Raw genomic sequence first — 26,654 nt, 5'->3', positions numbered from 1 at the left:
AAAGGAGGGATGGCATTTCCTGCCCACAGTGAACAGGAAAACTATCGTTACCTAATATAAGTCATCACTTCTAAGAAAAAGACAGATGTTGCAGGAAATATTAAAGAACTTCAGTCCTTGATCTAAGAGTTGGGGACCCCTGTGACAGAGCACAGGAGCAAACCAAAAGTCCTTGCAAAGAGCAATCCAGACCCTACTGAAGCAACAGTAAAAATCCCACTGATTTCGGCATGCTGAAGATTTCCACTGAATTCAGTTTATGGCAGAATCACCACTTTATTAATGAGTGGCAGATGATGTCTCCATTCTGTGCTGTAATATTCAACTGCAAAACAGAAACTACAGAAATGATCCCCATCAGCAAGAGAGAATGAAACAAGTCTTACTGCGAGCACTTGCACAGCCACTCTGAGACCAGAGATGCTGGAGAAATGGGGGCAGTCAGGGAGCACTTGGCTGCCTTCTGTTTACCAGGAAATAACTTCTTCTCGCAATTTATCATGGTGAAAAGTGTCAGGGATAAAAAATTTCCTTTATCGGAAGCTTTGCTAGACAGTTACACTGGAATCAGAGGCCTCTAATGAAAAGCTAGTATTAAGGTTAGAGGATCAGGATCAAGAAATCTTCATTGTTTGTTGACAGTGCAGAAAGCATACACAACCATCCTTCCCCCACAGAATGCAACCAGAAAGAAGAAACAACACTAAAAACAAATCTAAAACCAATTGAATCTGCAATTCACTCCTAGATCACCACTAGCATATTACTGTAGATCTTCAGTTGGAGGAAAGAGATATAGAATTACAAAAGAAAGCCTATCTCAGGCTTTTATAATAAATTTTACTATACATTTTAAGCAAGAAAGCATCCATTTATTGTATTTAGCAGCAGGATTAATTTCTTCTTTTTCTTGATCTCCATCAAGTTGAGACTAGCTGCTGTTCTAGGGAGCTTGACAACATCCCAAATATGTTTCTTTGTAGGGAAAGATGGCCATTTCACATCCAGCCCACTCCCAGCTCCCAGGTGACTTTGCCCAGCCTCCAGCAAGGTGTGACATTTATACATAGGGCAGGTTGTTCAGTAATGGACGTTCCTCATGCATCATGCAATGGGTGAGCAACTGCCTGATGTTTCAGACATAAAGGGTTGCAGTGAATGGGGTGACATCAGACTGGCAACTCATCATGTGTGGAGTTCTGCAGGGCTCCATCATGGGCCCTGTGCATCTTCATAAATAACTTTGGATGCAGGACTGGAAAGCATACTACGTCTGCAGACAATACTGATTTGGGAGGAGCTGTTATCTCCCTCCAAGGCAGAGAGAACCTGCAGAGAGACACTTGATGAGAGGGCTGGGCAATCATCAACATTATGAAGTTCAAGGAAAAATGCTGGACTTTGCACCTGGAACAGGCCAATCCTGGATGTATGGACAGACTGAGAAATGAGATGCTGGAAAGCAGTGCCATGGAAAGGGACTTGTGGGTCGTGGTTGATGGCAAGTTGAACATGAGGCAGCAGTGCCCTGGCAGCCAGGAGGGCCAACCCTGTCCTGGGGGGCATCAGGCACAGCATCGCCAGCCGGGCAAGGGAGGGGATTGTCCCCTCTGCTCTGCACTGGGGCAGCCTCACCTCCAGTGCTGGGGCAGCTTTGGGTGCCAAAGGGAAAAAAGATATTAAGCTATTAGAGAGTGTCCAAAGTAGGGTCACGAGGATGGTGAAGGGTCTGGAGGGGAAGCAGTGCAAGGTCTGAGGTCACTTGGTCTGTTCAGCCTGGAGGAGACTGAGGAGAGAGCTCATTGCAGTTACAACTTCCTTGTGAGGAGAAAGTAGAGGGGCAGGCACTGATCTCTGCTCTGTGGTGACCAGTGACAGGACCCAAGGGAATGGCCTGAAGCTGAGTCAGGGGAGGTTTAGGTTGGATATTAGAAGAAGGTTTTTCACCCAGAGGGTGGTTGGGCACTGGAACAGGGTCCTGAAGGAAGTGGTCACGGCTCCAGCCTGACAGAGTCCAAGAAGCATTTGGACAATGCTCTCAGGAACATGGTGTGATTCTTGGGGTGTCCTGTTCAGGGCCAGGAGCTAGACTTTGATGATTTGTGTGGGTCCTTTCCAACTCAGCAAATTCAACAATTCTTTTCAATGATTCTATGGGGGTTTTTTCCTGATTGTCATTGTTCTGATGTCTGTTGGTTAAAAAAAAAAAAAAAGTACTTTCAGTTTTCCCCTTCTTAAAAGGCAGGTTTATACTCCTCAGATTTGTAAAATTCTGAGTGCTGAAGGGAAAATTCTAGTTGCAACTGCTCAGAAATGATGATTTGTGACCAAGAAATGCTGGGGGCATGGACCCATGGCTAAGCTGAGGTGCCCCATGCAATTGCTCTCAGGTTTGATGCTGGTGGAGGTGTATACAAGGAATCTGATTGTGATGTATTTCTGGAGACTCCAAGTCGAACCCCTCCAAGAAGAAACACATATTGCAGTAGGACTCTGCCCAGTGCATTGTTCATTAAACATTTCTTTTATATTTACGTACAAATGTAATTTCTTACTTAATTCACCTTGAGGGATATCATAAAAGTCCCTGACAGTGCCTAAAGATCAAACCCAGCAAACAAACACAGAAAGCAAACACCTCCTCTGTTCAGCCACTCCAATTAAAAATCACATCGTTTTGAAGACTTTGTTCGATCATTGCATAATTGTGGTTTTCAGTGTTTTATATTGCTCCTTCCATTTGTACCATGAGTGCAGGTAGCCTCTTGCTACCCGTTTCCCGTTTGATGTCAGAAGTGGTGCTGAAGTGCCTGCTCTGCCTGCATGATGCAGCAGGTGAACTCAGCCAGTGAGACAAGAGTGCAGAGCAGTCACAAGCACAAGGACAAAGCAACAAATTGCTGAGGAAAGGAAAAGTCTCATCCAGCTTTAGGGGACACCAAAGGCAGTGCTTCTTTTTCTCCCTTCCCATTGTTCCCCTCCCTTCCTGTGCACATCTCCAGAGCTGCCAGCAAGACAACCCATCTGTATACCCCCCAAACCCAGGTCATTTTCAGACAGAAAAAGCCACTGCCACCCTTCTCCCAGAAAGCTGTTAAACAAGCTGTATTTTTTTTTCTCATCCTTTTGTTTTGATCCATTTATCCTTTTATTATAAACCAAGTTTTTCTGTGGGTGGCTCAGTCTGCGTTCGATGCGATGATCATGGTGTCTGCAGAGAGGCAATGGGTTATGGCAGGCAGCTCCCCTGCTCCAGCACCTTCAGTTTGATGCCAGCACACTTCATGGCTGCCAGCATGCAATGACTGACTGTCTTCCTCCTCCCTGTTGTCTCCATTTGGATGCAGTGAGGGCGGATCTCTTCTTTGGGGCACTGGTAAGGCATCAGGCAGGAGCACTGGGTCTGTGTCTCTGGGAATGAATGTGTGGAAATCTAGCAGCAAATGTGATGACTAAAACCAAATTTTATACTTTGATGACATTTCAAAGTACAACAGGGAAAAACACTCTTGGACGTTTGCAATATATCAGTTACAAAAAGCCTGTAGTGCATACACTAGATGGCTGGATATTAGGAATAGAGACATAATCAGCTTTAAATAACAGTTTTTGCAGCAGTGGCCCATACAAAAGCACAATTGATCTAACTATTTTTATCCACTGGCTTTCCCTGACTTTTCTTCTAAACAAAGATATATTAAGTTGACTTTCTATTCCCAATTATCCTTGAACACAATCTTGCTATGAAATGGAGTCTTAAGGTCCATATTGTGTCAGCTCCTATTTCATTAAAGCTTTCTTTATGAATGCTAAGCTACCTACTGCTGGCCTGTGGTAAAGCTCAGTCCTGCTGGTTATTTCATTACCTATTTCTGATCTAATCAGGTTCTGACTCTTTATATTCTTTCCCAGAAACTCCCTAGGCAGAGTTTCTGCCTTCAGTTTCCTAAAACATGAAAAATGTGTGCTTTCCTCCATTTAGCTTCTTTCATGGTACTGCAGTATCTTCTCTGCAGTATCTTCTGTCCCTGAGTTGATACCAACTACTCACTCTCAGGAAAAACAGAACTTTCATTTCCTAAATGTTTGTGCACACTCATGAAAAGTGGGCTTCTGTGGAGATGGTGAAGAGTCCAGTTCTAATCTCTTGAACACCACACTGACAACTAATCTTATTTAATGTATTTTTCTCCTCTCTCTCTTTTTTTTCTGAACAGCCCCTGTAGGCTTTTGAGAGAAAAAACACTGAAGTGCTGGCACAGCTTGAAGACACTTGCATAGGGGAAGCAGAGCTAGGCTTCTTAGAGGCTCTGGAATAAGTAATTTTTGGAAAACTGTCACCTTTTTCCCAGGAGCATAAGGTACCTAGAGGTTCCACCAGAGCATGTCCATTGATGGACACACCTGGTCATGCCTTCTGCTTGAGCCCACAAGGAACAACATCTCATGCAGTAATTTTACAGCCACCTACTTCAAATTCTATGCTGCAGAAATCTTGCATCTTCAAAACAGGGGCTTAGGATTGCTGCTGTTGCTTTATTTATTGTTAAGTAGACCAGGTGCGATAAGAATCAGATTTGTCTCTGGCAGCAAGGGATGGAGTGAGTGTGTCTGTCACTCAGCCTTTACCTGGCAAGCACTTGATGTGCCTGGAGCCAGTCAGCACTGCAGACATTTACAGGAAAACCTGCTGCTCTTATCACCTGGTTACACGGTAAATAGCCAAGTTGCACGAGAGTGTTTAGAGAATAATCCTCTTAGGGATTTTACCAGCTTAGCTAGTTCATTAAAACTCTTAATAAACACAGTTTTCACATACGAGTATTTGCAAATTTTACCATTAAAATCCCATTAAGCCTGATGGCCCCAGTCTTGCTTTTGAAGTAGTATCATGATTTAATTTCACAATTTAATTATATGCCATAGAGGGTGTGGCCCAAATTAAATCCTGAAGTACAAATTAGGGGCTAGTAGCCTCACAAGGAATGGGTGAAAATATTACCAACTACATTTTTGTGATTAAAGATTCAAATGTTAATTCTCCTGGAAAAGTTCCCTTTATCTCCAAGTTCCTCTTGTGCCTTTGTAATTGGAAGTAACAACACTACACAGGTTGTGAGTAAAGGGAAAAGGCATTTATCTAAGTGTAACACTAGGTAGCAGGGACACAGGACTGACCACACTTTCACACTCCTCGTGCCCAGAGGAACCACAATGTCTGTAAATCCTGTTCTTGTAGCAGTGAAAGAGTCAGCAGATTTTACTTTTAGATCCAAAGGAATGGCTAAATCTCACCATTCAGAAGTCATACCTTGACAATCCTCCCAGTCATAGCAGGTGTCATAGCCACAGGGCACTTTCTTCAAGCTATTCGCAGAGAGTTTTGCCCTCTCAATAGCCCAGTCTAGGTTGGAATTACCGTGGCAAGGGCCAGCATGCAAGAAATGAAATGACTTTACTCCAAGGCACATTTCAGCTGAGTACTGACAGCTGGGCTTGGTCACATTCTGTTCAGAAACAGCATGTAGCACGCAGATGTCTTCTGAGTTGTGGCTGCCCAAAGGAAGAAAAGAAAAATTATTTTAGCAGGCTGTGGAACAAGTCCATGCTTTTAAACAGTCCATCAGCATCACATGAAACACAGCAAAGCTATGGACAGGCTGGATCTAAGGACCAGCAGGACCTGGACCTGATTAAACAAACGCTATGAGCTGGGGAAGCTTTGGTCCTGTCCAACAGCTGGGAGGTAAAGGACATGTGCCTGTACAGGAAAAAGGAGATGCTGTTATCTCCATGAGGATGTGAAATTTCCACAGCCCCTGGGGTGGCTTTTCTGAGTTAATGCATCCCTGCAGCTGTGTGTGCAAGTCTGTCTCTGACGCACAGTTATCATGGGACCAAAGGCAGGCGAAAACAGTCATGCTGCTTGCAGTTTCCTTTTTTCTGTATTGCTCTGGTTACTGAGTGAATTCATTCCTAGAAGGTGCATGCATTTCCAAGCAGCATTATTTTGTGGAGCTTAGTCATTTCCCAAAAAGAGGACCATAAAATCATAGAATGGTTGGAATTTGAAGGAATGGTTTGGATTGCAAGAAACTTTAGAGATCATAGTTCCAACCTTGCATGCTCCTTGTGCATGGTAGTGACGTTGGAGAAATGATGAGAAAAAAAGGAAGAGCTGGGGGCTCCAGTAGCAGAGAGCAGTGTAGATTAGAAAGATGTGCTGTGGTGTCTCATTACATTAATGTAATTGGGTAATGTAAATGTTGGCAGGTTACAGGAGGTGACCTTGCGTATCTCCATGTCAGGCACCCATGGAGAGCTGAGTCCAGTGCTGGACTCCTCAGCACAACAGAGACATGGAACTCCTGGAGCAGGTCCAGTGGAGGGTAACAAAGATGATCAAGGGACTGGAGTATCTCTATTATGAGAAAAAGCTGTGGGAGCTGGGCCTGTTCAGTCTCAGGAAGAGGTGACTGAGAGGGGACATCATCAATGTCTGTCAGTATCTGCAGGGAGGGGTGAGAGGAGGGACCAGGCTCTGCTCAGTGGTGCTGAGCAATAGAACAAGAGGCAGTGGCCAATAAGTGATGCGCAGGAAATATGAATATGAGGAAGAACTGGATTACTGTGAGGGGAATAGGTTGCTCAGAGAGGCTGTGGAGTCTCTCTCACTGAAGATATCCAAGCATCATCTGAACACAATCCTGTGCCGTGTGCTCTGGGGAGGCCCTGCTTGAGCAGGGAGGGTGGACCAGGTGACCACTGGGGACCATTCCACCCTGACTCATTCTGTAATCCTATGACTGTTCATTTATTTCATAGGCTATAAACAGAGATGTCATTTGGATACAGAGGAATAGCTAGTTAATATCTGAACAGAGAGTAGTCTTGATTTGCAGTTGTCTTCCTGCTCTTCCTGTTTGGTATCACAATGGCCTCTTGGTCTATCATTAGAGAAACTTTGACTTCTAATTACAGTACTTACCCACAATCTTCTTCTGGAGACATACAAACACACTGAGATCCAACTTGCTTTTGTCCTGGATTGCAAATACCTCTAATTTTAGTTTGCATATCTGAAACAACAGAGTGAAAACTACTGTAACTATTAAAGAGTGAACAGAAATATCTTACTCTCCTACCATAAAAGCTAAAATGTTTTTATTTTTATTTGTTCTAAGTTTCTCTCTTCAAAAGCTCACTGGTTGGCATGCAACAAGTATTTTTATCAGTCTTTGCAAAAATCACTGGAAAATCCTGTTTAACAAGAGAAGCTGAAGTTTCAATAAAATGAATTTTCCTACTTTGCTTTCATAAAGCCTTGTTAATACAGCTGGGGTTTTGTTTTGTTTGGTTTTGGTTTTAAGCAAACAGTTGCAGTGTCTCAACTTCATTACTAAAGTTTACAGTACACTGCATCCAAAAATTCTGAACTTAATGCAGAAGTTTAGAGCTGAAATTCTGTCACCATGGGAGGCACAAAGTAAAACCAAAATTAATTAACAGCTGCTATATGTCTTAAACCCAGTCATCAGCCTCCTAGTTCTAGCTAGCTGAAATAAACAGTACTGTTAATACCAGCCATGTGGAAACAGTAAAGTATCTGCAGGCATACTAACCTTTTTCACATGTAATAGACCTCCGAATAGGAGGTATCCAGGACAGGTCTTTCCCACAGGTATATTTTGTGTGACCAGTGACTATAAATCCAGCTTGGCAGCTCAGCTTCATTGTTTCACCAATGTTGTACTGTTGCTTAAATGGGGAAATTGCGACACTGTCAGATATTGGTGGCCTGAGGCATACTGAGGCTGTAACAAACAATAAAAAAAAGCATAATTCTTGTTGGTTTAATGCTGTGTGGATATTTACAGAAAGTCATAATGCTTTATCTGAAGAACCATATAAATAGACACTCAATGACACTGAACATTTGTCTGACATTCAAAACCAATAAAAATTTAACACAATTAAGTCTAGAAATTTTCAGTGCATTGTCATAGTCTTTAAAATATTTTTCAAGTAATAACTAAATAATGACAATATGTTTCTAATGTATACCAATATAAGTAATTTAATTTTGCTGTTTAAAAATAGTAAGAATAGCATTTAACAGCATATTTTAATTTTTCTTTTGTAAATTAAACAAAGTCAATGGCAATAGAAAGCCCACAAGTATATTCAGGCATGGGGTTTTTTTGTTAAAATGAAGACTAAGTAATTAAATCACACCAAGTTTTAGAAAACTACTGAAATCTCTCTTGTTAGCAAACAGACCAATTCTGATTCTTAGTTCTTAACTGACCTATAATTCCTTCAAAGCATTGATTTATGGTAGAGATTTTCAAGGCAGCCTGAGAGCTTGTGGTTAGAAACACATAATCCATTTAATATAAAGGATAGTAGACAAATTTCTGTAAGAATGATTTCTTCTTCATAACTGTATCAACTTAAAGATATCTCTGTAAGTCTGAAAACAAAAGGTGAGTCCTTTTGTTAAAAGTATTTAAAACTATAAAAGAGAAGGATCTCACAGCATCCATCTGAGGATTTTCTTATGCACTGGATATTACAATATCCTTATAAAGCACATAATAGCAATGCTTCTGAATTAAAAGAGGAGTGATGTAGTGACTCATGATGTTTTTGCCATGTCTACCTTAAGTGCCTTCTTAAAATGTTATCTTTTCAGATATCTTACAGATTCTTTTTTAAAAAACCTGTATTAAAATCTTTTTTGTGTCTTTTTCTTCCATTTCTATTTTGTTGCTGTGCAATTTGTTTGTTTCCTCTTGCTTACGTTGGCACTCAACGTGTTGCTGTGTCCAGACTTGATCTGGCAGACACCGAAGGTATTGATAGCCAATGAGGCTATGACCACTCACACAGGCAATTTCAACTTCCTCCCCCACAGCATACTGGTTCTTTTCGTTCTTTAAAAAAAAAACAACAACAAAACAAAACGAAACAAGAAATTAAAAAACCCAAACCAAAATCCTCTGCAAGAATCTATGGTAACAAGATTGGGCATTGTCAAAGGAAACAATAGCAAAATCCTGATAAGATGTAATAAATGCATGCTTTTCCTACTCTGAAATATGAGTCATCCACTCACCGATATAATAAGTTTGTCCAGTAGCAGTAACTGATGTCATGGCTACAAAACAAGGATTCAAGGACCACTTGAAAATGAATTTTACCTTGACTTTTCTTCAGTTGCTGGTGTAGTGTGGTGGGCTAGAGTCCCACAGCATTCCTTGAAGACAGCACCACTCTCACCAGCACAGTAGCTAGATTGAGTATCAGACACATACAGCAGAGAAGCTGTAAAATTTCCAGTCTCTGCAACTGCTATACTTTGCTTCTGTATCATTTTTCATGCTCACCCTGATAAAGCCATATTCTGGTGGGTCTGGCTTAGAACATCCAGACTCAGGTTCACCAATCAAGACATTCTCTTCTCTCCTGGCTTCATCATCATTTATACAAGGAGCACCTCTGAAAAGCGAAAATTTGCTGTAAGGATGTATCTTAAGCATTCATGTCACCAAATAACAATGGCAGAATGTCAGGAGAGCTGCAAGTGTGTCCTGTCATCCTCCCTCCATAATTTCATTCTGTTAAATAAAAGATGGTGGACAAAACATCAGGTTGACAGGGGGGAGAACGTGAGAGCAGTAAAAAGTGCTAAATGCATCTAGCAACATAATTAATTAAATATCTTTATACAGCAAGAAAAAGAGGCAGAAAAAGCAACATAGCAGGAAGTCTCTAAATAATCCATGTAATTCTGCTGCAACCAGGCAGTAGTTATAGGTGGCTGGTCTCTGTGAGTATGGAACTGTACAGCCCATGGTGTCTACCTGAGTAACAAAGAACTGTGGAACCACTGCTTGTAATCCTCTCCTATTCACTCTGGAATCCCCTGTGCAGTCACTATAGCAGGCATAGTGAAAATCCTGTTTCAGCTCCTGGTCCCAGAGGAAAAAAATGAAGACTTGGGCTTGAAGATGAAAAAAACTGAGTCAGTTTGGAGTTAGGATTTGAAGTTGAAACCATGCTAAAATGGTACATCAGGCATACTTAAAGTGGGAATATGAGAAACTTGGTAACTTCATCTGAACTCTCTGTGAGACTTTCAGATCTAAACCTCTAAGAAAAGAGGATGTGATACGAAAAAAAACCAGAAACTGTGAACTCCAACAAAGAGAAGCAAAAGATTTCTCCATGTCTTTGGAAAAGAAGCCATGCAAAGCAGCATACAAGATCTACAGGCATACTTTAGTGTGCAATTCATCAGCAATTTTCTAGGAATAAACAATTAATAAATCCAAATGTGAAGCAAATTTAAGAGATTTTGAGACTTTTCCCTCTCTCTGCTCCACTGAATTAATTCTGAGGGGAAAGCTGTGTGCTACTTCTCCTTGATAGTTACAGAGCCACTATGGAGGGCTCCTTAACTATCCCATGACTATGGAGATCTTTTGGTCTTCTTACCTGTCTGTGAACACAGAGACATAGCAGTCCTCCTCTTCTTCCCTCTGCCCTTCACACGGCTTCCCACCGTTCATTGGGGAGGGGTTATTGCATTCCCGCGTCCTTCTGGTTTTGAAGGAAGCATCGCATGGACTCCATTCAGACCAGCAACCCCATCGGCCATCGACAGCAACTGCAAGGAGTAAAAGAAACACCGTCTTTTGGCAGACAAGTACCATACACAGTATTTATTTTAAGGACACATATGACAGGGACAATGGTAAATTCAAAATAGCCATTTTAAGAAGATTTAAAATTGTTACTGTTAAGGGAGTAGATTGCATCTAGAATATTAAGTTTTCCAAAAGGTGGCCAGCCAAATTCCAGCTGCTTCATAAAACCCTAAAATACATTTACCTTTCCAGTTTTGATTGTAAGTAACATTAAAACCCAGAAGCAGCATATTTTATACTTTTATTGCACACACAGATGTGTGAGTTTTCATGGTACTGACAAGTTTCTTAGATAGGTCATTATTTAATGAGTTTTTAAATAAATCTGAGTTCTAACACCATGTCTAAACCCCAAATCTACATCCCATGCTAGTTAAATTAAAACATTACTACTACTGCCTTCTCTTAACCCCTGGCATGTTTTATCTGTACCACCATGAAACATGCATAAAATTTTTTTATTACACACCCTTTCTTTTGTGTATGCTATGGACTTTCTGTATCCATCTTTGTCCTCAGTTGTTTATCTCTTTCAAAATACTCCCCTCTCAGGGTCAGATAATGAGACCTGTATCTGCCTAAGTGACTTTACCTTATGTTCCCTTTTGGTCGTGGAATATAGACATGTGTAACATCTCTTTTGTTTCCCTTCAGTATGGCACTAGTGCCAATTTAATTCAAAAAGGTTTTGCATTAAATTGCTCTTTTAAGTTCTCCAGAATGATGATTATGTTCTCTCTCCTTATGACAACTGAGTTTTCCTTCTAAACTGTAATCAACAATTTTTATCTTCATTAGCCATTTAGTCTTAAGCATAATAGCCTATAGGGGAAACTAAGCAATGGCTTTCTTAATTTTTCGCATCAATTATCTTTGATCTGAATTCCTCCTTATTGCTGAATAGCTCATGTTATATGATCTTAATTATGTAGCTAAGGAATATTTTACCATATCTTACACTTTCTTTTGAGTCATGGCTATTCAGTTTGATTTTTTTGTTTTTAATCCCTACATTTATTCTTATGCTTTTTGGACATCACCATGTGGTTAGACGTCCTGTGGATTTAGTAAGGGGAGGTTGTGGCAGATTAACCCCTGACAAAGAGATACCAGAAGGACCATATTTGCACGACTAGGCCATCACCCCAAATACCTGCTGTGAAACCCGGAGCCCGCGTCTCGCAGTTGGTGCCATAGGTGCCGGCCTGGCACAGGCAGAGGCACTCTGTCCCGGATAGCACAGGCCTGCCGTTGTTGGGGCAGGGGGCACACTGGCATGGGTCAAACCTGCCCACGTGGTCCCTCAGCGCTCTCCTCAGGTGGCGGCGCTTGGTCACAGCGCATGGCACGTTCCTCACCAGGTCCACGATGGGCGACACCTGGCAGAGAGCTGACAGTCAGCAGGAACCAAAACACAGCAGGGCCCTCACGGGGGAGCCGGAGGATTTTTAAGGTGCTACAGCCTACCTATGAAGCTGTGTCACACAGGAATTATGGATGCTTTAAAGGTGCATGGCAGTGCTATACACCTATATTATCCTGTTCATGCTGCTTTTATTTCCCCAGTATAGGACTCTATGAGCCAGGGGAAAATCAACGAAGTGGGATACTATGTCCTGAAATTCAGGACACTCTCTGTTACACATCACATCACTATGTGATGTAGGGTTTGCTTACATCCAGTCCCTGCCATGTCAGACATCCCTATGCTGCCTTCAGGAGTTCAGCAGCTGCAGCAGGAGAGACCTCAGTGGATGCTGCATTCAGGCAGGTTTTGCTATTTGCCTCAAGTGCTGCTGAGCAGCTGCTGTACCAGCTGGGGAGGGAGACAGATCGGTGCACTCACAGCAGCACCAGCACTCTGCATTAAAGGAGCAGGATGGAGATGGGGGGAGTTACTGTTTTGTTTCAGTTTAGCTATGTGACATACTTTGCAGCACAGGCCTGACAAGGGAATGATCCCAGGGGAAGAAAATGTTCTCAGCACCATGCACTGTTTTCCTGTATGGTAACTACCCCTCAGCTACCCCTGAGCTCCTGTTGGTGCTGGAGCAATTCATTCACATTCCTCGCTCTTACTCCCACTGTCCATGGACAATGCAAAACCACTGTGCCTTATAAACCAAAATGCACAAGAAGTTGTCCTAATAAAAGTTCTGTACGTTTATGTTATGCCCATAGTTATGTACATTCATATCACACCCAGCATCATCCTTGTTTACAAGAAAAAATATCTGCACAGATCTATGAAGAGCTGCTAACCAGTTAGCCTTTGCTGTCTCAGTGTTTTTCTTGTTCTTCTCTTACCTCAAAGTCAATCACCACAGGATTGTCCTTTGTTGATTCCAGCCAGTCTGTGAAGACTCTGTGTCCTGGAAAAGCCCCCTTTTTCTCCCAGGCCAGAGCTGCTGCGTACTCTGACCTGCCACCTTTTACCAGGGAGACTGATCGTTCAGCTGACTCCAAAATGGAACCTGAAAGATGATTTCATCACAGTATTTTCAGACAAAGGCCTCCAAAGACAGTTGATATACCAACAGAACTATAAGAAAAAGTATAAGAGGATATTAAAGAATATACTAAGATTAATTTTTTGAAACTATCCTCGGAAAAATGAAGTCAAAGCTCAGAAGAACAATCCCTGCTATGACAGCAGCCTGTGATAATATTCCAAATGAAAGTGTTTGAGACCTGAGCCATGGGACATTCAGAGTGTAAGACAGTTGTGGAAAATGCAGAGGATGCAGCAGCCTCCTCTAGAACACACAACACGGCAGGAGGATCTTTAGTTCTGGCTGTAAACACCCAAGTAACAGAAATTAATCAACTATTGGGGACAAAAACATGGTAGAGGTGATGAAATCCCTATTCTTAGTGATGCCTGACTCCTGCCATTCTCATGGAAAATGTGCCAGCTTTCTGCAGTGTCTGAGACATATTTCTGGCATCCTGGTACCTAAATGTCTGCTTGGCATGAGGAAGGTGGGAAGGGAAAGTCAGGGAGTGTGTTATTGCTCTCTCAGTGAGCTCTGAGCAACTCTTAAAGAAGACCAGGGACTCAGTCATGGACACAAATTTCTAGCTGTGCTCATTTTCCAGTTCAGCATGCTTGGCCCTGGACCCAGGGACAGGGGTAATTTTTGACCGATCTGTGACCAACTGGAGAGCCAGTGCCACTAGATCCCCAATGATGGTGCTCCAGAGCAGAAGAATAGCACCCCTACATAATAATTTCTTTTGCAAATGAGAATGACCCCAGTGCTTGTGTCAGAGGCAGACAGTGAAACACCAGCTCCTCTGACAGTGGTGGAAGCGCATCTGTAGTTCAACAAAGCTGAGAGGTCACCTGGGGCAGCTGAGGCAAATGATAACTCTCAGGGTAAGTAACAGGACATGAGCCCTATTCTCATCATGGTCACCTTCATGTGTCACAGTCATCCTGTTTGTGGTGCATCTGGTACTGACTTTCTTTTTCTTCCTGAAGAACACACGCTTCGTTGTTTCTGTTCGGACACACTCTGTTGATTCATCAACTGACAGGCCTAGAAATACCAGAGAGCAGCATCTTCATCACCATAACCATGACACATGGCAGGCACCATGCCCCAGGCTCCCACACTGAGGTGAGCCAGCAGGTTCCTCTGCTCCTCACCCACCTCTGGAGACTTCACTACAGCAGGCACCTGCTTCCCCAGGTACAAAGAGCTGAGTCATGCTTTAGTTACCCTCCCATTCCCATGCAAGTTACAGCAGCCACATTAAAGATCACAGCTTTTAACTTTAGATTTCCATTTTTGTGCTATTGTCTTTTTATTTTGACAGTCTAGTAGTCATGGGAAAATTTTAAAGTAATTTCTAATGCAAACCATCAGTTTTACTGACTGTATCCCAAAAAGTACCACTTATACCTCTCAGACCTCAGTCCCATGCTGTAGGATGCTCAAACACCTTTTCCTGGTGGAACCTGGTCTTGGTCTGAAGGTCTTAAGTGGTTTCCCTGAACACAGTGACATTTACCAAATAAGGAGTCTCCTGAACTTTTCAAAGACAGTGTAAAGCAAAAATTTCTTCTTGCTCTATATGCAAGCAATGTGAGTAATTACCGAGTATGTGAATGTCAAAAGTTTTTTTGCTGTTGGAGAACTTACGATGTGGTGTAAGACCTTAAAACAGGGATAAGAAAAGCTGTTAAACAAATGATATTTTCTTTACATACCTGAGTTCTGCAGTTCCTCAGAGCTGTACTGGTAAAGAATATCATAGGAACCACCCATCTTCCCAGAGGTGTAGTAATGAGTGCCAAAGTCATCAAATATTCTGCTGTATAAAGCATAGTTGTACTCCAGGGGCAGGTGGTTAAGTGCTTCTAGAAAGGCATCTGAAAGCTGCAGATCTGACTCTTTCATTGTGAAGTTTGCAACAGAAATTACTTTATGGACTCTGATAAAGTTGGAATTCTAGAAATAAGAAAAGGGAAGTCTTAATACCTTATGTGCTTATTTATATGCATATATGCAAAATATATGCATGTGATATATAAAAATATATATGTGCATATAAATGTGTATCGATATAGATAGACAGATAGATAGATATACATATTTTAACATATAGATCTGAATGTGACCTCCCAAAGCCCAGGAAAATTCCTCCCTCCTTTTAAGTGATCAATATAAACTTCTTTTTTCACTGTTTAAGGAAATGTTGCACATTTACTTGTAGGTCTCTCAAACATACACAAGTACACATCTATCTACAAACACCCACTAATACAATTTATAGAGCTAGAGATAAAAATAGAGACTTCCTGTATGGTACAGTAGAGAACACGAAGAAGACCCAAGATAAAACTCTTACTGCGGATTCATTAACAAAGGATTTTAAACTATCATCTTTAGCCAACACCAGACTAAGTTATTGGCGTGTTTCGGTGATTTCACAGAATCACGGAATGGTTTGGGTTGGAAGGGACCTTAAAGACGTCTAGTGTCAACCCCAGTGCTGTGGACAGAAACAACTTCCACTGGACCAGGTTGCTCAAAGCCCCATCCAACCTGGCCTTGAACACTGCCAGGGATGGGGCATCCACAGCTTGTCGGGGCAACCTGTGCCCGTACATCACCAACTTCCATGACAACAAGGCTGAAAACCAATGTATGCAAAAGAACCTTTCTGGTGGACGTTTAATTTAAACTAACATTTCCATAATTATCACTGGTCTGGGTTTAAACCAATAAGAAGCCACTGTTCCAGAAAAAAAACTTGCCAATTGTACAAGAGAGCAGCTTGATCTGTGTACAGGTATCTACGTGGCCATGAAAGTGAACTGGTTTCCAGCTGTTGGAACTTCAGGATAGTTACATTCAAACTAGAAGCAATAGACTCTTTAAGCAATCAAGTTGCTTAACCATTTGGACAAGTGAGCAAGGCCTGCAGCAAACTTCCATCACAGGAAATCTTAAGACTAATATTTTCGCAGAAGTTTCACTCTAATCGCATTAGAACTCTTGGGTTTCAACAGGCCTTAGCTTCATTCAGTCCTGTGGCCTTTCCCATGCAGAAGTGCAAACAATAGCCTGTCATTTACTGCCATTAAGCTTTAAAGACACGTATTTTATACCCTATAATATTCATTTGCATTACAGATGCAGAATCTTATGGGAAAAATGTTTTCAGTTCTGAGAAAATTTTCTATGGATGTGTTATTCCTGAGATATCTTTACAACCAAGTGCACCTTGGCAGATGTGAGACTGCAGTATGTAAGTTAGTTACCAGATAAAAAAATAATGCAGATTAATACCCAGTAAATGCATATGTATGACATTCCTGAGTGCACTTCCTTTATTTTAGAGTTGTCTGCTACTGTTAGGTATTATGCCCTCTTAATCTATATATAGGATAGGGGAAGGAGTGGCTTAGCCAGTATGATAATGTCAAATCTACACTTTTTAATAAAAAGTGGAATAAGCCTATGGTTTCTGTACTAAACCCAGAAAATCATGTTGCATTACAAAAAGTATTTTACAACCAGGAATATCTTGTAGTATCAGAAGAGGATTTTTTTAATCCCTAATTCTAGTGGTCCAATGTCTTGATAAGGAAAGTAGCCTTTGGTAGCCCAGTTCCAAAATGAGCAGACAGAAATCAATCGAAAGAAAGAAACTGAAGGCAACATTCAATTACCTTTTCATATGAGGCTTTAATAGCTTTCTTGAAGGAGGAAGACGATGTAACTCGGACCCTTTTCTTTTTTGAGAATAAAAATGGGATACCAGAAGAACCTCGACTACTATGAGTGGATGATCTACTGTCAGAAGCACTATCACTCAGGGGAGTTAAATCTTTGTAGAAATCTGATGTTACATCATCCTCTTCATCTGTTACCTGGCAATTCAGTAAAGCAAAATGTATTTGCACAAATAATAATCTGAAACAGAAAACTATTAAGCAAAAAATCCTTGATTTCTTGATTTTTTTAATGGAAAAAATATGCCTGGTTATTTCAGATGGTAAAATAAGCTACAAAACTGTTCTTAACACAAAAGATGAGACTGAGAAAGGGTAATAGGCAAGATGAATACAAGGTAAGAAGCAGACTTACTAATAGTCATTTATACAAAAATGACAAAAAAGCATGTAACACTTTCTTCTAAAGCTTCGCACCCCTGTGCCCTAAAGCTCAGGAATAATTTTCAACAAGTTTCAACATACTTTTAAGAGAATTCCAGACATGTATGTTCTGTCCACATTATGACTAATTCCCAACCCCATGGCTTCTGTATTGTACAAGACGGAGTTTGATGTTTCCAGAACTTTTTTCTTAATTCCCAGCTGGAAGAATGAACAGGTTTCCAGAGGAGGGTCTTAGAGTATACTTGGACAGTTAGCACCTACACTACATGATGGATTAAAGGCAGATAAAGAGGAATTGTGAGCAAACCTGCTGATCAAGTTGCTAAACCTCAGTGGTGGTGTTGAGCAAAGCACCAAGACAACCTCAGCATCAGGTCAGAAATTACTTATTTCCCAAAAATTGGAAAAATCCCTGTGGGTTTTTGAAAACTGAGATTTTTTTTCCCCTCCTCTAGACTCGTCTGTTAAATAGGGCTGCTAAGGATTTTGGGAGATGAGGTGGTCCATTCCCCCACTCCACTTCCATTTTACAAGTCATATGGCTTTGTGGGAAAATACACTGGAGTTCCAAGAAGGCCTGATCCAGTGACCCTTCTATATGAGAAGCTACTCTAAATGTTAAAAGATAAGACGCACTCCTAAAGATGAGTTTCACAAACCCTTAACAGTTCTGCAAATAGACATCAGTAATTAAATGAACCTTATAGGCTATAAAGAGACCTGGGCAAACCAAGTGTTGGTTTTCCCCTCTGAATATTTCTGCACACAGTAATTTTTCACTGTTGTTGACAAATCCTACATGTCATGGCCAATTCAATTTCAGTCTCTGTGGAATGTAGCAGGGTGTCCTTTTTTCAGTTGCTTCTGTTGAAGTAATTCTAAAACCTCACAACATGTGTGGCAAAAATCAGCAGTTCAGTTTTCATCCATTAATTGAGTTTTCTTCACATCCTGCATTCTTTCCTTCCCAATGCAGCATCTACTGGCTTCAAACACCAAACATCTACTGGCGCATATGTACACCACCAGATGTTGTCCCCCAGCCGCAGTATTCAAAGCATTTTCTAAATGCTAGTGTCATACAAAAAGGTATTAGTGGTTCCTAGATTTTCTGTAAGATATACTCCCTGTTCATTTTGGCCATTCCTTGGCCTGTCCTGTAAGCCTCCTCTCCAGTCTGTGTATTTTTTTTCCTCCTGCTTCCCAGGCTCAGTGCCTGCCTCCTTTCCTTGCTGCACTGTGGAGGGGCTGGACAGGAAACAGGCAGGACTGAGGGGTTGAAATGGCTCAGGGAGGAACTGTGTTCCGAGGCTGCAGGTGACAGGAAGGGAGCTGGAGTCAGTAGCTGCAGCCATTGGTACTTCAAGGATACAGAAGTGATGCTGGAATAAGATTTGGAGTTGAACAAGCCTCTGCCTAGGTGATGTCTGCCTAGGAGAACGCCCTTGGTACAAAGTCAGAACAACATAAGGCCACAGCCACAAGGAAGCAGGAGAAATTCAAAGCAATCATATTGACTTTGATATATGATGCATTCAGTTAACACAGATCTTAAAGGCATGAGTGGAGCCAGAAAACTTATCCGCTTTCCACACATCAACTGAAGCATGTTCAAGCCTCACCAGGTTGACAAATCTTGTTCTAAAAAATATGGTACTGCCTAACACTTGAGTGCTTAACTTGGATTGTAATTTTAGCAAGGGTTTTACAGCTGGGAGCTGCTGCTTGAGAGTACCTGAAAGCTGACAGCCTCCAGATTCGCAGGGACACGATACAATTTCCTTGTCTCGTTGTGCTTCACTGTTGTACATTGTCCTCCATTGAATGAGTTACCAAGAACTTCCCCTCGGCTCTCTCCTGCCAGAATGTGAAATCTAACAAAAAAATTATTTCCAGGGATTAAACAACTCCAGAAAGATATATGGACTTGAAACATGTAATGATATATGGCTGCACTGAGGTATTGTAGATTTGACTGAGAGCATGAGCATCTGGGTGATGTTACTACTTTGAAAGAAATTACCCTACAACTACTTCTCATTCACACTGAATTCACCTGAAAAATGCAGTAGCATCAATCCAGTTTCCTACTTTCCAGCAGTGCCTAATCTTACTGATAACCCCAATGTCAGCATAAGGCAGTCTTAAGCAGAGAACCTAAAAATTGTTCTAGGAAAATGAGCTAGTGGTTGTCCATTTCTACCATAAGTGATGTTACTGGACAACACTGAGATCAAAATTCAATTTAAAAATACAAGCCTGCTTGGGACAGGCATCCCATGTTTAGGCTTTATATTGCTTTAATTAATAGTCTGGAAGTAGTTGGTACCCTGTGAAGTGTCACACAGACAAATGACATCTGTAGAGGAACATCCTCAAAATTTCTGAAGCACTTGGCACAATGTATAGGCAAGTAATTCCATGAGCTGGAAGTTGCCCGTACCTGATGCTCTGGTTGCTGTGAGACAGGAAAAATCACTCAGAGACAGTGTTCCTTGACACATCTGGTCTACCAGCAGTGCAGAGCAAGACTGGAAGATGCAGTAGGCAAGTTCTAGCCTGATAGGTTTATTGTATTTTTATAATTTCTCACCAGTTTTGAGAGATTATATGTTTTAATGAATGCTCTCACATGCTAACTGAGAATTATTTTGTTTATGTAAATTAGTGAGGTAACAACTAAAGCTTAGGAAAAAATTAGCGAAGTTGGCTTACCCACTGCCTATTAATTGCACACCTGGGATGCTCTCATACTTTCGGTTACACACAGTCTTTTTCCTTCCACAGTTTCTTTCATCAGAGTTGTCCCCACAGTCATTTTCTCCATTACATTCCAATGTTTTTGAAATACAGCGACCTGCACCAGAGAAACAGCAGCCACAAAGGTTCATCATGTCTGAATGCAGAAAAGGGCAGTCTTGTCTTTTTCACTTGCAAAGCTTGCCATAGATGTTGAGGCTGAGTTAGTGTAAAACCGGGATTATCCCAATTAAGAAATGACTGTTTCAATTCTGCGAGTTTTGCCTCATTTCAAAGTTGCAAAGGCTTAATTTTAGTTTGGCAAAAGGATATGTGGATAAAATTAGGTAGTCTAATCAGGTATATTTAAATTGAAGCAAACAAGAAATAGGCCCAAGCCTAATAAAAACAGTGAGAATTTATGTTCAGACAAGCTGTATGGATATGTTTGTAAATTAAAAATTTGTGCAAAGAAATGCTATTGGAACAGCGCTACCATCCAGCTACCATTATCATAGTGACATCCCAGGCTAGAGACTGTATTTTAATTACTTATAGAAGAAACTGGAGACATAAGCTGCTAGTAATATACATAAAATCCTCACATAGACTTTTCTCCCTGGTCCCTTTCCCCTGGAATTTATGCATGGAATGTATGGATCTCTTTTGTCTCAGTATCTAATCTTTTAACTAACTGGTAATACTGTTGTAACACAATGAGGATCATCATTACCACTCTCACACCGAAATTTATTCTTGCAGTCAACTTCCACTATGTTGCAGAGCTTAGCTGGGAAACATGGACGGGACTCCACCAGCGGCTCGGTGCAGGCCTGACCCCCAAACTGGGATGGTCGCAGGAGTGTCCGGGTACGGAACTGAAAGGCAGAAGAAATAAACCCTGGGTTGTTTTTGTGAGCTGTGTTTGTAGTTAAGTGCCACCCCAGGCAGAGCCACACACCTCAGCGCTGCTGAAGCTTTATTGAAACCAGTCCTGAAGGAAATAATCAGTCATTCTTGTCCTTGCATTCTACCATGCCATCATCCCAGGTGAGGCAGGCAGGGAACTGATATCCAAGAGTTTCATTAGTCCTGATGGAGCATGCATGATTAAACTGAGACAACCTGGTCTACATCACTGAAGGAATCAGAAATTCAGTCCCTTTATCTCCAGTTTTAAATGTAGAGTAGGAAATGGTGTGACAACAGGCTTACAGAGATTTTTCCCGTTCTTTGCCATCTCTATTGAAATAGAAATACCCTGACAGTGACAACCCATCCAGCTTGCCTCCCACATGTGGGACCTCTTGTCTGAGGAGAACTGGATGACTTGAGGGGACAAAAATGCTTTTCCTGAAAGTTTCTGGGAGCTCAGTGAGTTTTTCTTCCCCAAGACAGTGCCCTCCACACAGAACAGTAAAGTTGAAGGGTTGTAGATAAAGCACTTCAGATATGTTTTCCACTCCACAGGACTTCTGGTGAGACCTGTCCACATGTGACTGAACAGTTAGTTTCTCCTCTAAGAATTTTTCCCACTGGAAAAGTATGGTTGCCTGCAGACTTCCCTCCCTGTAGACAGACCCTGGAGACAAATAATGCAGGAAGATTCTAGTAAAAATCAGTAACCAAGTGACTCTGAAGGGAGAGTGCAAAGAGCAACACCAGAAAGTTTTCAAGCTAATGAGAACCATTCTTTACACTCTATTTCAGTTCCTTAAAACTCGCTGTATTATTTGTGAGAGCTTCCACTTGTTTATCCCTCCCCCTCAGGGAACTTGCTTACACTGATCTTCACTCTTACATTGTGAGTCAGGTCCTCCATTCTGTAGGTTGTTCTTATTTATAAAGGTCACAGGCAATGATCTTTATAGTTTGGAGGGGAAAATGGACCACAGTCCACAAAAGTACCTTTTTGCTTGAAGAAGCATATATGTTAAATCAATATTTAAAATTAGTAAAAATGAACAATTTTATATATGGATGTAAGGTAAGAAACTCAGACATATAAGAAGGTATTGAAATCAGTCGAGAGGAACATTCCCTTTCAGCTCTTGAAGTTTCTGCCTCCCAGTCTCTCACTGATTCTCCTTGCTCTGCTCTCACACTGTCCATAGTTGCAACCCCACAGCCTGGTTCACTTCCACATCTAGAACAGCTTTTTCATGTCTTTCTCATCCTGTTTGGGCATCAGAAAGTTATATGTAAATGTAAAGCTATACTTATGATGTCTGACAGGTTTTTCAGGATTGTTTTTCAGGCATGAATTTCTGAAGCCAAGGGGTACACACAGAGGGATGTAGGCTGTGTCTGCACAGAACCTCAGAGCTGCTCTCATGGTCAGTGTCAAAGCTCAGACCCACCAGCCATACAACTACCCCAAGCAATCAGCAGTCCACTCCCCTCTATCCTCTACTACCTTATATTTTTCAGGGCTTGGTTTATTTAGGTCAAATTTACTTGAATCTGACTTTTCATTTCTTCCCTCTCTGCTGTCTCACCTCTAAGTCTACCATTGTCAACAAAGAAAAGCCCAGGAGGAAGAAACACCATCCTGGGGTTTTTCCCACAGATAGTAGCACATCTACCTGTCAGGGGTTTTTTTGTGCATTCTGTGAAGGTTCAGGGAATGGTGCTCTGTACTTCTTAACAGCAATGTCAAACTGATCCTATCAGTGCGAGACACAGCCTGAGAATTTCTAGCCACTGGCACTTAGGATTTGTTGACTCTTTTCAAGAGATTATTTGATCCTATTTTTCTTGTCTTTAGAACATACAGAATGCTATGGATAAGCTAAGATTCTGTGACTTTCTCCTGCTTAAGCAGACATGTACATTTTACAGTTTAGTTTATTCTTTATGTGAAAAACTCACCTTTAATTATGGCAGTGGAAACTTTGAAGCAAGTTTATCATAAACATCACAAGCAATGTCATAAATTGATTTACTCTACTAAATCATCCCTTTCTGGTTTGCTTATTTTAACTTGTTCTCTCCAGCTCCTACTGTATAATTCATAACCAATTTCCCTTGTTAACTTAAACTGTCATTTTCCAGATCAATTGCCGTAAAGTTGAAACAAGGAGATCTCTTTAGCATAATTTCTTGCATTTAACCCATATAATATATTTTCTACCTACTTGTTTTTTAACACATGGGTCACATTCTGACCAAGGGCCAAAGTCTCCAAGCTGACAGTTGATAGGACATGTTTGCTGGTTACATGCTCGAGATTCTTGCTTTGTGCACAGCTGATCACAGAAGTTTTGGCTATAATATTCATCCATTCTTATTTGCCTGAAAAAATGTAAAAAATTATGCTAGGAAAGAATAGACAGATCGTAGGTGTTCTCTACCTGTGGGTGAAGCCTGACAAAATGATTTGAACCCAACTAAGAAACCCTGAGAGATAATACAAAATAGCAGAACACTGATTACAAGAAAAATCCAAATACGCCTTAAGTTTAAAGAGCAATTCTTTTTGATTCATGTCACTTCAGATGTCCCAGAGGATAGTTACAGGCCGAGTCAGGAAGAAAAGAGGGGATTTCTCACAAGTTTAGATTATACCACAGAGCTGCATCAAATTTGATGCTGCTGAATCTTTATTTGAGTTCAACTGCTGCCATAAAGCTAATGGTGCAGGGAGGAAATTCGGAGCTCCCCCCTCCCACAGCACTGTGCCCAGTGCAGGGCTCCCAGGGGGGGACACTGAACACCAGCTGCGTGTGTCCACAGGGGCTGAATGCTCAGTGCGTGCTGCCAGCAAGGACACTGTAGGACCTGGCTGTCCTCCTCACTACATCTATCAGCAGACATTGGTTTCTTTGGCGGCACTGGATCATAGGACTAGAATGGTCTGAGTTGGAAGGTATCTTAAAGATCATTTAATTCCAACCCTCCCCTTCCCTCCCTGCCTCACAGAGGGCTATTGTATTGTATATAGAATATATATGTTGTATATACAAAATTTTGTAATTTTATAGTCTTGCACTTAAAAGATGATCTATTTATCTGATGAACACTTGAGCATGATAATTTTTCTCAATATATTACGGAAGGTGGAGCTTTGGACACATGCCCCCCTCTCCAGAAGTGTTACTTTCACAGAAAAGAAACACAGAAGTAATGAGATGGCTTGGTCCTACCTGTGCCTGGTCTGTGTGCCGAAATTGCAAGTCTGTGAGCAGGCAGACCATGACCCCCATGGGTAATGCTCACAGTAGCACCCCTGGCTGGTCCCAATCACCAGGCTCAGCAGGACCAGGTGCATTGGTACAGTCACGCCCATGATGAAGGTGTCCATCTACATCACAGAGACGAGGAACAAAAGCTCAAGAAACTACCACTTAGTTATGCCAGAGTTCTTACAGAGATGTCTCTTCTAATATGCAGAGTCTGTGAATCTGCTTCAAAATACAAAGGTGCTAAGCAGGGCACCTAGAAAGGGGCAATCATGCATGATAGATACAGCAGTAATTCAGTCAATACTTTAAGGACCAGAAGTCACAATGGGTTTTATGGCCACTTATTTATCAGGAGTACTAACCACAGCTGTGCATTATTTCTGTTTCAGAAGCTGCTTATAAATTATTTCGAATGTGACTAATAAAGATCTGCTACTGTTCTTCATTGCTTAGAAGTATTCTCAAAAGTATTTTCTAGAAATACAATAACGTGAGTTATTCCTATACAGTATGTAAAACAACAAACAAGACCTTAAGACTAAGCAACTCCATCTATTAGCCTGTAACCAATTCATTTTCACATGCCTATAAATCCCCTTTGCATAAGCATTTTACTGCAGCGAATTCTCCCTTGTCAAAGTTTTGATTGGCTTGTTGAAACTGCAAACTATCACTATTCAAAGCTACTCTGAATTTTCCACCAGCAGTAGAAACAGAACATCTAGCCTATTTCTCACTCCAGTGGTCAATCAAACTTTATTTGCTGAGACAGAAGGTTATAGGCAGTCTTTAGGAAGTAATAATACTTGGTAAACTAAAAAAAACACCCAAACATCTTCCAGAAAAATATGTATTAATTGTAAAATGCAAACATTATCATGAGGTTGAATCAACACTAAATTTGACAGGCTGTTACAGTAGAGCATTATAAATTGGGTTTACCTCAAAAAAAAACCCAAATAAAACCCAAACCCAAATATGAAGTTTAAAACCCAAAGCATTTATTTCAAAACAATACCCTGAAATACTTAATTTCAAAAAGTTTGAAATTAATTGTGCAATTCTTTTCTCGTTTAGGTTTTTAGCCACATGTGCTATTTTGATTTGTATACTTTGCTGAAAAAAAGGGAATTGCATCAAATCAAAACATTACCCCCTCCCCTAGCAAGGAAAGACTGTAAGTCTTCACACTGCTGTGCAGTGAGAACTTGCAGCACTTTTTACATGGAAAGCCCGTCAATGAACAAGTCTTTCAGAGAGATTTAAGTATAATCAAATAAAAAATATGGTAAGACAGAGGAAGTAGCAGTCTTGCCAGTGGACCAAGAAGAGAACAGATATTACATCTTTTTCCTTAAGAGTTCCTGGCTTCTTGCACCAACAATGCTGGCTTAGAAAAAACATGAAGCCCTACAGAACAATTACTTGCTTCATTCCTTCACTGTGCTGCACATACAAAAACACTCTTTATTCTCATCAGTGAGCAAAACACCAACCAAACAGTGCATCAGAAGCCATACAAATATTAGCACATGAGAGAGTAATTCAACATTTTAAAGAAATAGAACAAAACAAACTCCACAGAACACTTCTCCATAGGTCTTGTAACCTGTGTGCATTGAAACCAACCAAAAAAAAAAATCTTCCTTTTTAACTTACTGTAAGACTGTTACCGGAAAAGTCAGTCTACGTTGCAGACTGGTGCGACCCTGGTGTGGTTTGCTGCAGTCTTTCAAGTGAAAGGCCAGAGGCTTTGTTTGATTTGGTTATCTTTTAATGAAGGCAGATTGATCTGGTGGCAGGAGTGCTCAGAACAAAACGGCCTCTGCACCTGCACCCCCAGGGAGATGTGTTCTACAGAAGTGTGGAGAACCACCTCTTTGTACAAATGCAGCTGCCCAGGATGAGCCAAGAGGAATCAAAGTGTATTTGCACTAGGCTATAGTGGCTCAATGCACTACAGATCTCTTTGTGCTGCCCAAGAGAGCTGCACAACCTCTCTGCTCTCAGCCTGACAGCAAGAGCGAGAATTTGGAAGAAGGCTCATGGTTGTAATTCATTACTGCTTTCACAAGGAAACGGGACAGAGTCCAGGCTAAGGCAAAATATCTGTCTGCTGCTGTACCATCTCCACAAATGGGGGAGCTCCCTGAGAAAACAGAAGTACAAATACATTTGAGGTTATTTACAGCCCTTTGCCTTTTGCCCTCGGTGGCAAGAGCTGTCCACTGACCCTGGGGAAGTGCTGCCAGCAAACAAGGACTGCTGAAAGCCTCTGTCCTTCAGCATGGGCACCACCTCATGACTGATGTGCCAAGGCAGGGATTAAAATAGAAGATGTGAGAATACACTCATACAGAACAGAAACAGCAATAGCAAGCACAA

The 26,654-nt window shown here is 41.3% G+C and overlaps 1 protein-coding gene across 1 annotated transcript; it reads right to left on the bottom strand.

Annotated features, from left to right (window-relative positions):
* Nucleotides 1-2,200: 2,200 nt before the first annotated feature.
* Nucleotides 2,201-26,202, bottom strand: C6 (complement C6). The gene is made up of 18 exons (XM_032097146.1): nt 25,929-26,202; nt 24,231-24,388; nt 23,223-23,379; nt 20,819-20,963; nt 20,062-20,203; nt 19,082-19,220; nt 16,897-17,097; nt 14,929-15,169; nt 14,132-14,254; nt 13,020-13,186; nt 11,866-12,091; nt 10,501-10,672; nt 9,390-9,501; nt 8,804-8,936; nt 7,623-7,814; nt 6,989-7,079; nt 5,312-5,553; nt 2,201-3,411 (listed from the first exon to the last, which is right to left on the bottom strand). The coding sequence occupies exons 2-18, from the start codon at nt 24,386-24,388 to the stop codon at nt 3,230-3,232; spliced, it is 2,823 nt and encodes a 940-aa protein (XP_031953037.1). The 5' UTR covers nt 25,929-26,202; the 3' UTR covers nt 2,201-3,229.
* Between the last annotated feature and the right edge of the window lie 452 nt (nt 26,203-26,654).

This window comes from Corvus moneduloides, chromosome Z, assembly GCF_009650955.1.
Source record: "Corvus moneduloides isolate bCorMon1 chromosome Z, bCorMon1.pri, whole genome shotgun sequence".
In the NCBI taxonomy this organism is placed as follows: domain Eukaryota; kingdom Metazoa; phylum Chordata; class Aves; order Passeriformes; family Corvidae; genus Corvus; species Corvus moneduloides.
The sequence above is the reverse complement of the archived record's forward strand: the minus strand, read 5'-3'. Positions and strand labels throughout refer to the sequence as shown.